This window comes from Garra rufa, chromosome 9 (assembly GCF_049309525.1).
Source record: "Garra rufa chromosome 9, GarRuf1.0, whole genome shotgun sequence".
NCBI classification, from domain to species: Eukaryota; Metazoa; Chordata; class Actinopteri; order Cypriniformes; family Cyprinidae; genus Garra; species Garra rufa.
The window spans coordinates 37,017,062-37,034,706 of NC_133369.1; the positions used below are offsets into that span (position 1 = coordinate 37,017,062).

Consider the following 17,645-nt stretch of genomic DNA (forward strand, 5'->3'; position numbering starts at 1 on the left):
CCTGAAGTCATTCAAAGCAAGGGGCTGTACACTTTCTACTAATTTCTGAGAGCTGTAACCCTCCAAAATGTTAGTTGTAATCTTCTTTCGTCCTACAGTGGATTCTGTTCTCTAATTTTGATCAGTGTTTTGCACAAATTAAAGGTTTTGCTGAAATACCTAGGTTATTATGTCAAACATGTTTGTATACATACAGCTGATATTCTTTAAAATTTTGAGTGATGAAGATCAACAATATTTCAGAAAAAATCTAGTATTCATAGACAGTTCTCTAAAGCCCCGTTTCCACTGCAGGAACTTTCCCCAGGAACTAGGGACTTTGGGGCAGTACTCGGATCTAAAAGTTCCAGGTAGAAATTTGCCCCTGGTCGTGAGGTAGCACTTTTTTCAAAGGTCTGAAACGTTCGGGGGTGGGACTTGGGCGCTGAACAGCTGACTGGTCGAGTTCACCCAGCTATGTATTTCAACCACCATTTATTTGAATAATTTTCTAAATATTACTGTTATTGTGTCATGAAATGTAGTTTTATAAGTATTTCAGGTGAGAATGTAGTGTATTACTCAAATTTGCAGTTTATTTACAAAGACAGGGCATATTTAAAAAATGTGCTTCGCTGATTTTGGAGATGTGAGCTCCAGGCGATCACCAGGCGCTCAGTATCTCACTGAGGGCCTTTCGCCTAGGTTAGTCCTTCTGACATTTGCCGCTGACTCTGATGTCTCTGTAGTGTTTCATTAATTTTGGGTAAATCTAAAGGGGAATCTTTGGTGTCATGAATCTATTATTTGTTCCAAGTCATATAGTTTTGGCTGGCTTCCATAACTTTATACATACACATTTATATATCTTTATAATTTTATTAAAATGAAAATGAAAACAGGAAATCCTGTTCGATTTTTGATATTTTGTTTTATTGTAATATGCTCACTGAACTACATTTCTGTAGCTTATACGTTTAAATGACAATGATAAGAGGCAGTGGTGTTTGAAATAATTTTGTTTTATTGTAATGAGTGTACACATTGCATGAACCACATTTTTGTGGCTATTAATATGTTTAAATAAAGTTTGGGGTTGGTAAGATTTTCATGTTTTTGAAAGCAGTCTCCTATGTTCACAAAGCTCCATTTATTTGATCAAAAACAAAGTAAAACCTTAAAATTGCTAAATATTATTGCGAATTAAAAAAAAAATGTTTTCTATTTTAATATATTTTATAATGTAATTTATTCCTGTGATGACAAAGCAACATTTTCAGCACTACTCCAGTCTTCAGTGTCACATGATTCAGAAATCATTCTAATATGCTAAATTTGCTTTTAAAAAATTATTCTTATAATTATCAATGTTGAAAACACTTGTGCTGCTAATTATTTTGTGGAAACTGCATTTTTTTCAGGAATCATATACAGAAAGTTTAAAATAAATGCATTTTTTAACAAAGTGAAAGTTTTTACTGTCAGTTCAGATCATTTTAATGCATCCTTGGTGAATAAAAGTATTAATATTAAAAATAAACTCCCTCGAACAGTTTAATCATTAGGTGGTGAGATGAGAAGTGTGTGCTTAGTTTTACCTGTGAGGGGCGCTGTTGTCAGGCTCAATGAAGGCAGATTTGTGCACCTCCACCCCTACTGACCTGTTAATGAGCCACCATAATTATACACGAGAAGGTGAAGCCGTGCCATAGAAACAGTTCAACTTAATGAAATATAACTGGCAAAAAAAGAGAAACAAAATTAAGCAAAAAATAAATGATAAGAGAGGAGGTACCTTTGACGTGGTGAAGATAACGTCATTCCTGTGCTCCCAGGTGAGGAGTTGGACAGATGTGTTGCTGCAAACTCACTGGAGCTTCCAGCCAAAGGATCAGTTTGTGGGAGCAGGTCTGGTCTGCCCGAGTGCACACCTGAGAACAACAATCACACATTGAGTTATGATTTGATTTATGCTCTAAAGAAAGTATGCTATTAAAGCCCATTCACATCACATCTGATTCACATACGCAAAAAATATTGAAAACAATGAATCTCTATCAACTCACCCAGTCAATTCACAATGTTTTTTTAACAGTGACATCTGTTGTTTAAAATTTTATATAAGGTTAGGATGATTCATTGCGGTATCCTGACTGTTGTTTAAAGAATGACGAAAATTCAAAACAGTGATGATGTAACTAGTTTTGGTTGCGTGACTCACCACTCTCTCCTTCTGTATCAACCTGGTTAAGGTGAGTACGGTACACCAGTCTGGCGTCAGCGACTGTCTGTCCACCGGGTGCAGAAGCAGTGCTTCCCATTGGAAGCCGTCTCACAACACTCGAACAGCCACTTCGACTCTTTTTTGAGGGGGAAGATTTTACTGGAAATGGAGAGAGGGATAGGATGATGACATCACAAAAATATGACAAAAAAAATTGTCATTTACTCACCCTCATGTCATTCCAAATACAAATAAATGTATCTTTAAAGTAACCTGAGAGATCTCTGTCCTTCCACTAAAACTTTTAAAGGATTAGTTCACTTCCAGAACAAAAATTTACAGATAATGTACTCACCCCCTTGTCATCCAAGATGCTCAAGCTTTTCTTTCTTCAGTCGTAAAGAAATTGTTTTTTGAGGAAAACATTTTAGGATTTCTCTTTATATAATGGATATGTATGGTGCCCCCAAGTTTGAACTTCCAAAATGCAGTTTCAATGCGGCTTCAAAGGGCTCCAAGGGTCTTATCTAGTGAAACGATTGGTTATTTTTAAAACAAATCGACAATTTACATACTTTTTAACCTCAAATGCTCATCTTGTCTCGTGTCTGTGATGTGCATGCGTAGTCTGTGTGATCCGGGTCAATACAGTAAGGGTATGTCAAAAACTCCCATCTCGTTCTCTTCCCCAATTTCAAAATCGTCAAAATCCTGAAATGTTTCCCTCAAAAAACTATTTCTTTACGACTGAAGAAAGAAAGACATGAACATCTTGGATGACAAGGGGGTGAGTACATTATCTGTATATTGTTGTATTGAAAGTGAACTAATCCTTTAAGCTTTAAAATGTAAAAAAAAAAAAAAAAACATAAAAACAAGTCTTCTCAAGTAACAATCGTTATATACATGATGTACAATTTATGTACAATTTGGGGCTCTTGAAGTGCTCTTTGAATGTGTATCGATTCATGTTTATATCAATGTATATAGCTTGAAAGTTTCTTATGGAATTCTCTTATGGAAGTCTCTTTTTCAATATAGAAATCTCAGAAATATTTTGGGTTTCAAAAATATCTTAATTTGTGTTTGGAAGATGAATGAATGTCTTTGGATCAACATGAGGGTGTGTAAGTGCTAGTGAATTTCCATTTTAGGGTGAACTATTCCTTGCTGGAAAAGCTGATGATTTTTTAACTTACGCATTTTTTTAAATACTGTGTTGCACATGAAACGCTGGAATCGCTCAGCGTAGAATCCAGGCCGATGTACAGAGACCGTGTCCTACAACATAAATAGGATTAATGCTTTTTTATCTTACATGATAGCAAATAAGTATGTGCAAAATAACTAATGTTTGCTTTAAAATAACTTGCAGGAACTAATTACTTACCCCATCGTGAACCAAGGCCTTCCAGGAATGCTCTATTTTTTTTATAAATCTGAAGGCAGAACAAAGGAGAGATATTAATGATGGTCACATAAAACATTTAACATGTACACTCAACTGTTGTCTGTGAGTAGTCACCTGTATGACTGTAATATGTCAATGATCCCAACATAAATCAATATTCTCTCTCCTTTACTGTTGCGTGCAGGGATTCCTCCCCATCTACGGACAAAACAAGACATTGGATGGGTTAAACATGACTACCATACACTGCAGCCAATCAAGTCTAATGAAGAAACCATATAAGGGAATCTAGTGTAAGAGAAAGATAAAACAGAGTTGAAGCGGACAGAATAGACCAATTACAGCTTTGTAAACATTCAGGATGCATGTGCATCAAGGTTGCAGAACACCTGAGAGAGGTTTACAGCTAGAGAATTACAAGGATATAGTACAAAATAGTTAGATTTAAAAAAAGATTATAGATTATATTGATTAGATGTCCTTTTCAAAATGTTCTCTGTTTATTACAAGAGCTTGTCAATCAGCGATAAGCACTATTGTACAACGAAATTAACATTAGATAGTGGGGATGATGTTTTTTATGGGCAGACCTATCTGGTGGCATAAAACTCACTATTTTTTAGTTAAATCGAATTATAAAGTCAGAATTAGAATATATAAACTTGCATTTTGCGAGAAAAAAGTAAAATACAATAAATGTTATGTAAAAATGTTAAAAGTAATCGGTTTAAATAATATTTAATGCTGTAACTGTAGGGCTAATACAATATGAACAGCATGCGAAAACTTATGCAAATTTATGCTTTAAAAGCAGTTTTTATCCATAGTATGTCCGATTACACATCTGCGTTTAGCAAATGGCGTCTTTGACGAAAGTATTCTACAAAAATTTGCATTCCAATTTTCACATCAAAAAACAAAACAAAAAATTCTCATATTCCATGGATTTTACCCACTTGTTACCAGTGTTTTTCTGCAACCACCAGCTGCAAGTGACGTAACTGTGTCATCTACTCTAAAATGGTCTATAGGAAGACACAGAAATGCATCGAAATCTGGTGTACATGTACAAAAAACTGCATGGTTCCATTAAAATCAAAAAAAAAAAAAAAAAAAAAGTGAGTGCAATAATAAGATGTTGACTAACTGGTCCTCTGTTTCCAGGGTTCCTTTGCCTTTGGCCTCTCCCTGTATGGACTCCATAGCAGTGCTGTAGAGAGCTTTCTGAATCTGCGGCCTCCTGTGGTCTGGTGTCACAGCTCCCTCTGACCCCCCGGTCTCTGCTGCTCCTGTTCGCTCACGAGATGCCAGATCTGAGTTATGGATCCCCACCAACAGACTGTAGTCCATAATCTTAAAGCTTTGAAGCAGCTGTCAAATACAGAGATATATACAGATATCAATATGGGCAGAAAAATATTGCATTTGACAATATTCAATGCGTGTACTTACATATTTACTCTAAAATGGGTTAAGGGGTGATTGATGGATTGATTATTATGTTTGTTTGCCGAAGGAACCATCTTTTATTCCAGCCAAATTAGATTCAAAATGTTTAATGAAAAAAAAAAAAGTAGTACAAAATCAAGTTAAACATTAATAACTATTTAGCATTTACAATATTGCAAAGATTTGTCTTTCAAAAAAATATATTTTTTAAACAGGATCCTGAAAAAAATGCACCTTAATTTCCACAAAAATAATAAAAAATGTTAGCATATTAGAAGAATTATTTCTGAAGAAGCATCCAACAATGAAGGCTAGAATAAATGCTGCTAAAATGCATCTTGCATCACAGGAATAAATTATTTATTTATTATTATAAATTATTTATATTTTATACTACAGGGCCATTGAATGCTTGAATCTGATTGGCTGGCGAACGTTCTAGAGGTGTGCATTATTTTCAGGGAAACGCACGGCGAACGTAGTTCCAGGCAGCTTTTGACTGCATGACATGTCTATATCACTTCACCAAACGATTTCAGTTATTTCAAAGGTCCTTTCAGCCCAAAACAGCAAAATAACCAAAACCCACAATGACACTGGCCAAACTAATAAATGCGGTAAACAACAGGATAAAAACGACAGATTATGTCCATGATTTTTCCACAATATTACGTTTTATTATGTACGGAAAGCACAAACTCTATTTCTCGCTCTCTCTCCCTCACAGACGCACACATACAGTTAGCACTCACGTTAGCATACACGCTTATGTTGTTAGCGCTGCTCTGACGATTAACAACTTAAAAACGACATGACAGTTCTCACAAGCGAGGTAACAACGGCGTGGTCTTGAAGAAAATGAACTTAAAGTTGAACTGTTAGTAGAGACGATGCTGCTAGTCACCTTTGAGAGACACACAGACTTGAAAGAGGTAATTCATGCACTTATTCTCTCTCCCTCACTTAGAGCTGCACAATTAATCGTTAAAAGATCGCGATCTCGATTCGACCCCCCTCACGATCTTAATCCAGCATTTATACGATTCAGCCAATTATATTTTATTTATATATTACAAAACTTTTGCTAGCCTAATTACTGCACAGACTGCTGTGAGCTGATGCAGTGACAGGTTCGCCGTTCTCTCCAACATTACATAACCATTTAAACTTCATCTTCTGCGCACATTCTGTCAGATGCAATTCATGGCGCCTCTGTCTCAATATACTGTACAATTCACATAAAATGATAACTCAGCGGCAGAGTTCCACTCACGTAGCGGCGTAATGTCCACTGGGGACACGCTTTTCAAAATCCCGTTGGTGTCCACCCTGGTTTTGTTAAAGTAATTTCTTGTATTGTAGAATGCACGCTCAGCGCTGCCGAGAGTTTCGCGGGATTGTTAAAACGAAAGTAAAACCCGGACGCGCTTTCAGAAGCAATTTTAATACCCTGCGTTTAGAGAGCGACTCCCTAATGCGCTCAAATTAAGCTACATAAAATATCTAGGCTGTTATTAGTATGTGGGCTATAAGTTGTATAGTTGTGTAGATAGCTCTGTATCATGCTTGGAAAATTCGGTCTCTATTAGCACTTTGAATATTGAAAGAGTAGTACTTTGATCGTGCCAGATTTATGGACCGGCAGAGCAATGGAACAATATATGAGCATGACGATCCATTAACCCCTTAACTGTTACTCCCATTTTTGAACAGAGACGTGAAAATGAAGAATTGAATCTTAAATCTTTATAATTCATAGACAAGAAAATTTAGTAATATGAATTTGATGTACATTTTCCATGTTAATTCAATGTCTGATTTTAAAATGGCGTTCCAAAGGATGCATTTTGAAATTTTAAGTTTTCATCTGATATATCATTTCTTATTATTTCTAATGTGTAATAGGGAAAAAAGGCAACAAGAAAGTCTGTCTGAGTAAAAGGTCAGAACTCCTGTTATGAAGTAGATTTTTGAGGTGCACTCTTGTCATAAATGAATCTATGAAACTCTTGTCATAAATTATTTTCCTACATAATTTGTAACACACAAAAATGTCAAATATCTATTTAGGAGCCTTAGACCTTTCCAACGATATATAGTTTGTCATGATTAGATTAGGATTTATTTGTAAAATGGTGAAGTAAACTTGGGCATTCCACAGAGTGGACGTTGACAGCTATGAAAAAATGGTTGACACAAAAATAGGCTAGTGTTTCTAGCTAAGAATCTTTAAATCGCTTTACTCTGACATAATACCTTTGTATGTTTATTTTTTAATTAGGGCCGGGACTCGATTAAAAAAATTAATCTAATTAATTAGAGGCTTTGTAATTAATTAATCGAAATTAATCGCATTTTAATCGCATATAAATATTTGACCTGAGAACAGTGAGAAGTAAGTTTTTACATATGGATTTTTAGTATACCAATGAATAATGACTGAATACATAAGCTTAAGCAACAAAATATTGTTTATTTTTGTTCAACCAAGTCCAACAGACCAGTGCAATATTGCCATTAAGTGTAGCAATAGGATACAGTGTTTCCCCTAGGTTTCCATACTTTTTTTCCCCGGTACTTTACCCTACTTTGTGTAATAACGAAAACATTTATTTCAGTGAAAAAATAAGTCCAAAACTCTCTATTTTAACATTTTGAACAATAGGGCTTTACAATCTTTTGCTATTTTTTTTTTTTTTTTAAAGAAATTCTTGTGTATTTTAATTTTTCTCATAATCAAATGAAAGCATAAACATTTATTTATTTTTAATCAAATGAAAATCTTTAATTTTTGGCAAACAAACAGAGGTTTGCTGTTAAAATCAATAAATAATAATAATTTAACATTTAAATAATAATTGTAGTATTTTTTTCTACAATTAAGTGGTTAATCTTGTTGTTATATTTATTTTTTATCATATATATTGTTTTTTGTCAATTATTTAAATAGGAATATTGTTCATGAACTTCGTACTTTTATTTTGACAGGTTGCCGTGAAGTTTCTGTGTGTAAAGTATGATATGATGCTAGTTTTCTCAAATGAAACGGTAAAAGTGACACTGACAGCAGCTTTGGAGACAAAAAGTAGCGGGAGCATCACGCGTGCGTCAGGATGCGTGTAGTAAAAAAAAAATCGCGTCTCCACCATTCATACATACAGATACAAACGGAACATGCAGGATTCGTATTAAAACGGTCTTTTTGCATTTCAGTCTTTACAGACACTAGTCCATATCGCGATTTGAATTAAGTGACAGACCAACTTTTGATTTATCAATCCAAAAATCGACGAATTTACGTGGCATTCCGCGCTATAGTAAATTCGGTTTTTATGAATGGAGTCCGCGATCCAGTCCGTGTTTTCTTGGAGGAGACATTGTAAACGCGCCCCCCTAAGATAATGGTAGGGGAAACACTGGGATATTTAGAAATATACTAACCTACATCTCAGAAATTCAGGTACCCTATAGGTAGGTAGACCTTCTGTAAAAGCATTGAGGTGATACTTGAGGCTCGATGTGCTGCGGTGGTGCTCCAGTATAATCGGTCCGCCGAAACTCATCCAGTGAGAAACATTCCGCGGTGCAAAATTAAGTGCGATTAAAATGCGTTAAAAAAATTTAACGCGTTATTTTTGTGTAATTAATTAATCTAAATTAACGCGTTAAAGTCCCGGCCCTATTTTTAATGTTTAATTTTTTTGTTTACATTATTACATTATTTTTCATTACATTTCTTTAAATTTAAAGCAAAGTTTATTTTGTCTTATTTCACTGCTATTTTACTGTTGTTTGTAAACTAATGTTCAGGGGTAAATCTTTAAAATAAAAAAAGTTCTCCAGAATCGTGAGAGAATCGTGATCTTTTTCTGAGCAAAAAAATCGTGATTCTCATTTTATTCAGAATCGTGCAGCTCTACCCTCACTCTTTCTGTCCGTCTGCTTGCCTGTCAGTTTGTCTAAAATGACGTTGTATTATGAGCTGTGTAAGAAATTAATCGACGAATGTCTTCAAATATATAATTTAATCGATGTCTTCAAGTGTGGTAACTGTAGTATAAGCGGAATAATTGACTTCGGGCCGTAGAAATCTTAGAAAATAATGCAAACCTCGGGTGTGCATTATTTTCGTAGAATTCTACAGCCCGAAGTCAATTATTCCTTACTTAAATTGTACTTATATTTTGTTTAAAAAACATTTGAATGCTTGTATATACTGTTAATACTCATTATACATGGCCCTTACTAACATCATTACCATAATATTGGATTCTACATTTCAAGGGACAGTTCACCCCAAAATTAAAATTTGGTCATTAATTACTCACCATCATGTCATTCCAAACCTGTAAGACTTTCGTTCATCTTCAGAACCCAAATTAAGATATTTTTTCAAATCTGAGAGCTTTCTGACCCTCCACAGACAGCATGGGTACTACTACGGTCAAAGCACGATCATGGACCATTTTAACAATGTCCTTACTACATTTCTGTGCCTTGACCGTGGTAGTATCCTTGCTGTCTATGGTCTTACCATCTTAATTTGTGTCCCCAAACATGAAAGAAGATCTTACTGGTTTGGAACGAGTAATCAATGTCAGAATTTTCATTTCTTTTCATCTCTTTAAATTCACATGTAAAAATGGCCAAACACAAGCATGCATGCTCACCAGGCAGTCCCGCTGGATGGTTTTGCTGAGGGCGTTATAGTTGTCTGGTTCTAGCTGGATCCCGTCGGGCATATCCTGGATGAAATCCAGATCTTTGTAAGTGGGAACGCCCTTCTCTCTCTCTTTAGGGGAGGCACGCCGCTTGTAAGTGGAGCCCTTCAGGTCATATTTGAGGTGCATAGGCACACTGCGGGGCAACAGGTTATTCATTACACAGATGCGGATGTTCTTTCCACCCGACTGCACGCAATATAAGCCGTAAAACTTTGGGAGCAGCGTTCTTTTGTTCTGATTCAGATTCTAAGGAGAGAAGAAGAGGATAGAAAAAAAAATAACAATTTAGATCTAGATGAATGCTAAAAATTTATTTAAATGTATTATATTTCTCAAAGGTATCTGAAGTATATCACACAAATGAGTAACACTCACCATAAAGTACCCGGGCAGTAGCTTCTGCAGGAACTCTGCCTCTTTGTGCTGCACTGTTTTAATAATGAACTCATCATCACTTGTCACATAAAATATCGATCCACTCGCTCCAGGGTTGGACAATTCGATCAAAGGATCATTACACAGAGAGTACTGCAGACAGAAAGCAACCACAAAAGCACATCAGGGATGTCTCTTATGAGATTGAACAAATAAAATTATATGTTAAATGGGTCAATCACTTTTTGCACCTTTCTCCAGTCTTCAGTGTCACATGATCCAAGCATTTCTTATTATTATCACAGTTGAAAATGGCTGTGCTGCTATTTTTTTGCAGAACAGCCCTTTTTGGTAACATTATAAATGTCTTTACTACCACTTTTGATGAATTTAATGTGTTTTTGTTGAATAAAAGTATTATTTATTTATTTATAAGTATTATTTCTTAAAAAATATATATCCTACTGACCCACTTTTGAACACACATAGATATAGACAGATATATATAGAGAGAGATTTTATTCATCATCATTTTCTGAGTTCAATAATAAGTATTTAAAGGATTACTCCACTTCCAAAATAAAAAAAAAATCCTGATAATTTACTCACTCCCCCATGTCATCCAAGATGTTCATGTCTGTTTTTCTTCAGTCGAAAAGAAATTATGTTTTTTGAGGAATACATTCCAGGATTTCTCTCCATATAGCGGACTTCAATGGTGCTTACCATATTGAAGGTTAAAAATGCAGTTTCAGCACAGCTTTAAAGGGATCTACACGATCATAGCCGAGGAATAAGGGTCAGAATAAGGGTCAAAATAAGGGTAAAATTTCTACTTTTTAACCTCAAATGCTCGACTTGTCTAGCTCTGCGATGCGCATGCATTCTCTGTGCACTAAAGTTTGTGTATGTCAAAAAACTCCCATCTCATTTTCTCATCCAACTTCAAAATTATCCTACATCGCTGCAGAAGGAGGTAAAACACCCATTACAAGAAAGGTAAAACAGCAATGTATGATGATTTTAAAGGTGGAGGAAAAAATGAAATGGTAAATCACAATGAAAAAGTTTTTCGACATACCCGACGTACACAGTACGTATGCACATGGCAGAGCTAGACAAGACGAGCATTTGTGGTTAACTCTCTATAGTACCATGTTGCCTCCAGGCAACATAGCCTTTATTAATTTTTTTTTTTTTTATAAAATGAGACACACATTAAATAGATAAATGCTATCTCAGGGTGAAAATGCAAAAAAGTGGTCACATGACCCACAGGGGTATATTTTGTCTCAACTTTCAGGACATGTGCACTTGTCACATGACTCAATTTCTCCAATGAAAAGTGCATTTATTATCAATTTTCGTCAATATAATATGCCTATAAAAAATCTGGGCCACCTTCATTGGTAAGTAAAGAAGTATATTCTTTAAAGAATATATCATCAAATGTATAATAGGAAATTACAAAAAATTTAACTTTTCATTAAATATGAGATGTGTAATACATAAAAAAACTAGTTGAACTAGTTGTTCAAGTGTTTGTTTAAAGAAATCGATGTTTTCAATTAATAAATGTTTAATTAATAAATAATAAAAATAATAATGAATAAATAATAAATAGTAAAATAAAAAAAATAAAAAAAATATCTATTGATATTATTATAGTGTCCAGTTTTAAGCAGTTTTAATGCAGGCTGCATTTTAAACCTTCACTCCATTGAGCACCATTGAAGTCCACTATATGGAGATAAATCTTGGAATGTTTTCCTCAAAAAACTCAATTTCTTTGCGACTAAAGAAAGAAAGACATGAATATCTTTTAATCTGAAAGTGGAGTAATCCTTTAAGGGTTAGTTCACCCAAAAATGACGCATGTGTCGTGGTACTCTCTCTGACTGACACAGAAGAGAAAAATTGTTGAAGTCATTATTTTTGGTTTTCTTTGCACACAAAAAGTATTCTCGCAGCTTTATAAAATTGTAGTTGAACCACTTATGATACATGGACTATTTTAACAATGTCCTTACTACCTTTCTGGGCCTTGAAGGTGTCAGTTGTGTTGCGGTCTATGCAGGGTCAGAAAGCTCTCGGATTTTATAAAAAATTATCTTAATTTGCGTTACAAAGATGAAGGTCTTACAACACATGTGGAACGACATGAATCAATGACAGAGCTTTCATTATTTGGTGAACTCTCTATTATTTAATCATATCTTTTTACTAATCTTTATATAAAGATTTGTTTAATTTTTATATAAACTTGGGTCACAAAATGGGTCAATAAACCTATTTTAGTTTAATCTCAAACCACCAGTTGACTGTACATATGAGAGCTCAAGGTGTGAGTGTGTTTGTGGTTCAGCTAACCAGATAATCATCAGGTCGAATGCCAAAGAGTTCTCTAAAGTAACGGAAGGCGATGGGGGCGTAGGTCTTAAACCTGAAGTCACCGTGGTGATGTGCTGGAGTCAAATTACTTCCTTCACTGCAGGAGGAAGACATGGAGAGAAAACAGAGACAGGGGTATGAGTTTCTGTTTTATTACATGTAAAACCTGGCAAGCTGCCCATTGTTCAATTTGAAGGTTTGAAGATGCCTGAAATGGCCAAACACTTTGGTATGGTTGGCATCTCTCTTGGTTTATAGACACACAGACTTAACAACAGTCTGCACAATGATTTAAATCCATTTAAATATCCATAAATATTCAAACATATCTACAGAACATGGCTGAGTATTTCTGGGAAACATATACACAGGTGGGAACACACACCTTGGGAAGAAGATGCTCTCTACTACGTAGAAGTCCTGCATGAGAACGTCTCTCTCAGCTTTCTGACTGAGGCTGCCCACCGTGTGTGCGATACCCAGCTGGATGGCACCTTTGAGGGCAGAGGATGTTGTCTACAGATAAAAAAAAAATAAGTGCACGTGTAAGAATGCGTGAGAAAGAAGTGCAAACAGAGACGACAGACGGGAAACACTAGATAAATATCACAATGATTCTTTTAAATAACCTACTAATGAGCTGTTGTGTAGGTGATGTGGGAACATAATGCAATTATAAACAAAACAGTAATTTCCAGTAAAACAAATGCTGGAATGTGTCATTATTAGTGAGTGGGCGACAGTTAAAAAAAAAGTCCTCTTGACAATATTCTATATTTAAAATATTAAGCCTAATATTAAACCTACTAAATTCCAATTAAAAAGGAATAAAAGCATTTTTATAGACTAAATCAACAAAAGAAAAAAAAAAATGCACAAAATCATTTAAAATGGACTTTTTCTAATGTTCAAGAAATCCCAATAAAAAAGGCATAATTATATAACCTGTTTTTTAAAAAAATATGAAATGGTTTGAATCTGTTTTGCTATTTTTTCAAGTCAATTGCCTGATAAACCATGTTACTTTCATCCAGTAAACCACATCCAGTCCTAGTAAATAAAAGCCATGTTTTTCCAACAGTTTATCACAAAAACACAGTGAATAAAAATAATATTTAATATTTTTATTTCTGTGCACCAATTTAATACTACATAGTAAGAAACAGCATCATCATCATCTTAAAGGGGTCCTATTATGCTCTTTTACAGTCTTTATTTTGTGCTGGGGGTGCACTAGAACATGCTCTCATGCTTGGTGGTTCGAAAATTGCATTATTTTTCACATAATTTACATTATTACAATAGCTTTTTCCCCAGCCTGGCACAAATGGCTTGATTAGTTTCGGGTTTGATGAAGGTCCGCCTTCCAAAAAACTAAGTGTGTTGTGATTGGTTAGCAGTCCCAATGCGTTGCGATTGGCAAACAGCTTAGATGGCGTTTCAGTCCTGCCACACCCCTTCCCAAAGCAGCAAGTTCCATTAGTGATGGGAAGTTCGGTTCTTTTCCGCGAACCGGTTCTTTCGGACAGTTCGTTTCAAAGAACCGGTTCAAAAAACCGGTTCACCAGTTCTTTTACACTATGACGTAATGACGTCATTAACGTAATTACTATCGTCCGGCCTGCACCCATATACAGTTACATGCAGTGATAATATGAGTAAGTTTTACAAGTCTTGATTTAATAAATTATGAGATAAATTAATTCTCATCAGAAACACGATCAGCTTACTATGCACATGCACAATCCATAAAGATTTATTTGTTATAAACATACGTTTCACCAGATCCCCTCATTCAAGCCCTCAGTTAACCGCGCTCATAGCATTAGCACAGAGACAGTGGTAAAAAAAGAACTAGTTCGGTTCAGATGGAGTCAGTCATTGCAGGAGCTTGTTTATGTTTGGCTGCTGCACGAGTCACGCATGCGCACATTATCAGCTCATCGATTCTCGAATCGGACGCGTCCGAAAGAAACCGGTTCTCGTTCAGTGTACTGGTGATCCGACAACCGCTGCAACCGATTCATGACTCGAGAACGACAACCTCTCTGGCAGCTGCTCTGCTCATGCGCATCATCAGCTCTCTTTTCACAGCCGTTCAAACACTGTTTGAGTAACTGAATAACTCTGGAAATTTATTTATTTTGAATCAGAGGGAGTGTCGGGCACGTTAAAAAGTAATTTAAGTAATTTTACCTTTAAGTAATTTGTGGATTAGTGCTTACTAGAGACGCGAACCGTTTCAAACGATTCAGTTCGATTTGGTGAACTGGTTCAACCGGTTCACTAAGAAGATCCGGTTAAATAGAACGATTCGTTCGCGAACCGGACATCACTAAGTTTCATGTACAACTTTGAAAGCTAGATTAAAGTGATTCTTACGTTTTAAATATGGATATTTTTCTTACAAAAACATTGAATCGCTAAAGGAGTGTGAGGCAATTTTTTATTATGGATTGACTTGTTTTGGACTGATGGAGAGAAACACCAGTCTATGCCGTTCTAAAGCTTGGGAGTTCCAGGATTATTTTTAATATAACTCTGATTGCATTTGTCTGAAAGAAGGAAGTCATATACACCAAAGAGGCATGGAGGGTGAGTTAATAATATGCTACAGTAGTGTTGGTCCTATCGTCAACATCCAAGATCGCCGATACGTGATATTATCATCATTGTGCTAATTTATTTAATTATTTACATGCCCGAAACCAGCTCCAGCATAAGGCTAGGGAACTTTGTGGACTTTGAGATTTGTAACTTTGTAGATGTTTTTTATGCCCAAACATACACACCACACACTGGCTAAAATTCAAAAAGTGAAAAGGCATAATAGGACCCCTTCAATAATTTCCACAAATCATAAAATAGACATATAAAGCAAAATGGATCACTGAATAATAGTTTTGTAGTGATATAAATGGATCATTTCATAGGCTCACGAAAATGAATTCAACTTTTTAACTCTAAAACAGTTTTTGCTACTGAAGTTTAAATAAGAGTTAGTAGCAGATCTAGTGCTTTTATGTGACCCTGGACCAGTCATAAGTAGCATGGATATATCTGTAGCAATAGCCAAGCCAACAATACACTGTATGAGTCAAAATGATCTATTTTTCTTTTTAATGCCAATAATCATTAGGATATTAAGTAAATATCATGTTCTATTAAATTATTTTGTTGATTTCTTTCTGTAAATATATAAAAACTTAATTTTTGATTAGAAAGGCGATTTTCTCAATATTTAGATTTTTTTGAACCCTCAGATTTCATATTTTTCTTGGCATATTATAATTATGCATCATAAAACTAGTCTATAAAAAACACGTCTAGGAAACGTAATGGGCAAATAGTAAGCACCTTTTAATCACCATGACATTCACAATGTTGCTTGATCATCATCAACGTTTCAGAATGTGTAATAATAATAATCTCTGTTCACTTTCCAACTCCACCCTTTGATCTATTCCTCTTTTATAGCCCAGTTTCCCTCTCTTGCCCTTCCTGTTACCAGATGACACATCTCACTGCAAACTGACCTTTTTGTAAGTTGTTTCTCCTGTGGGATCAACTCCTCGGTGACCGATAGTCTTCTTCATACTCTGAGATGATCCCGGCCCCTATTTACAGAGACAGAGACACAAAAGTGACAGTGAAAAAAAGGGAATAGAAAAAGCATCTGGTTTCATGTCAGAGGGGATTCAAGAGGCCTCAACTCTGTCCAGGTTCGACTTCCTGTTTGTCAGGTGTTTCCTAGAGTCAAACACAGTCACACACATTCCTGTCCGTCTGTTCATCCTCTCACTGCCAGGATACATGTGAATCTTCAGTTCACAATGAGAGCAGTGTGTTTGTGTATGTAACTGTGTCAATATTTGCCCAGTTCAAGATCCTTCTCACATGACTGTTTGATCAACACACAGTAACAGTAAGTCAAGCTTACTTCAGCCTGGAGGACTAGTCCAGCAACTAAAATACACTGAAACTGATGAAACTGTGGACACTGGGCTGAGATTTTACAAGATGAGAAAACAAGGGAAGGTGAAATGTTTGCACTAAGCACTGAAGCCCAGAGCGCAGAAACCAGCAAGAATCTGACATCTATTTAGCGACAAAGCAAGAGGCTGTGCTATCACGACTAAAGCGCAATGTTAACATTTAGAGATCACTATATTTATTAAACAGCATGGCATCAAATGCCTTTTTACTTATAAAATGGTCACTAAACTGGCTAAATGAATGCCAATAATAGGTTAACATGAAATTGATGCTGATGCTGAACAACGTCAATGAAATTAATGAGGGCTTGAAATGAAAATGAACAAAAACTGCACAGCAAAAGTGGTGAAGAAATGGTTAGCAGACAAAAACATTAACGTTTTGCAGTGGCCCAGCCAGAGTCCTGACTTAAATCCAATTGAGAATCTGTGGAGGGAGCTAAAGATCAGGGGGATGGCAAGGAGACCCTCCAACCTGAAAGAGTTGGAGCTCATCGCTAAAGATGAATGGGCAAAAATACCAGTGGAGACATGCAAACAGCTGGTCAGCAATTATAGGAAGCGTTTAATTGCTGTAATAGCCAATAAAGGCTTTTCTATTGATTACTGAGAAGGGTATGAATAATTTTGGACATGCCACTTTTTGTTCAAATGTAAATAAAAGCTGAGAAATATTTTTTCCACAATGATGCCTCTTGTACATCGTCTTATTATCTTCTGGGAGACGTCTGTGTCATTTCTAATAAAAAAAACTTGCTGGTTGAATAAAAGTAACTTTAAGTCAGAATTTGCCAGGGGTGTGAATAATTTCAGGCTTGACTGTATATATATATATATATATATATTTATATGTATATCTATATATCTATATCTATATCTATATATCTATATATATATATAAACTCAATATTTTAACTAATTGCAAAAGTCTATTGATTAATCAGTGAAATAATCGACTACTAGTCAATGAATCATTCTAATAATCGTTAGATTAATCGATTATTAAAATAATCGTTTGATACAGCCCTAATTTCGTAGTTTTAGTGATTATAATGGGAGTTTCTGCATAACTTGTGCTAACGTCATGGACTGACATG

The 17,645-nt window shown here is 35.4% G+C and overlaps 1 protein-coding gene across 1 annotated transcript in view; it reads right to left on the minus strand.

Moving 5' to 3' along the window:
* pip5k1ab (phosphatidylinositol-4-phosphate 5-kinase, type I, alpha, b) overlaps positions 1–17,645 on the minus strand; it is a 37,749-nt gene that overhangs the window by 5,688 nt on the left and 14,416 nt on the right. The window contains exons 3-14 of the mRNA XM_073846845.1: positions 16,090–16,170; positions 12,939–13,069; positions 12,533–12,650; positions 10,163–10,315; positions 9,734–10,033; positions 4,762–4,985; positions 3,729–3,812; positions 3,594–3,642; positions 3,403–3,484; positions 2,201–2,362; positions 1,775–1,910; positions 1,578–1,640 (exon numbers count right to left, since the gene is read on the minus strand). Of these exons, the coding sequence (XP_073702946.1) occupies positions 1,578–1,640; positions 1,775–1,910; positions 2,201–2,362; positions 3,403–3,484; positions 3,594–3,642; positions 3,729–3,812; positions 4,762–4,985; positions 9,734–10,033; positions 10,163–10,315; positions 12,533–12,650; positions 12,939–13,069; positions 16,090–16,170 (1,583 nt within the window). The remainder of the gene's footprint in view (positions 1–1,577; positions 1,641–1,774; positions 1,911–2,200; positions 2,363–3,402; positions 3,485–3,593; positions 3,643–3,728; positions 3,813–4,761; positions 4,986–9,733; positions 10,034–10,162; positions 10,316–12,532; positions 12,651–12,938; positions 13,070–16,089; positions 16,171–17,645) is intronic.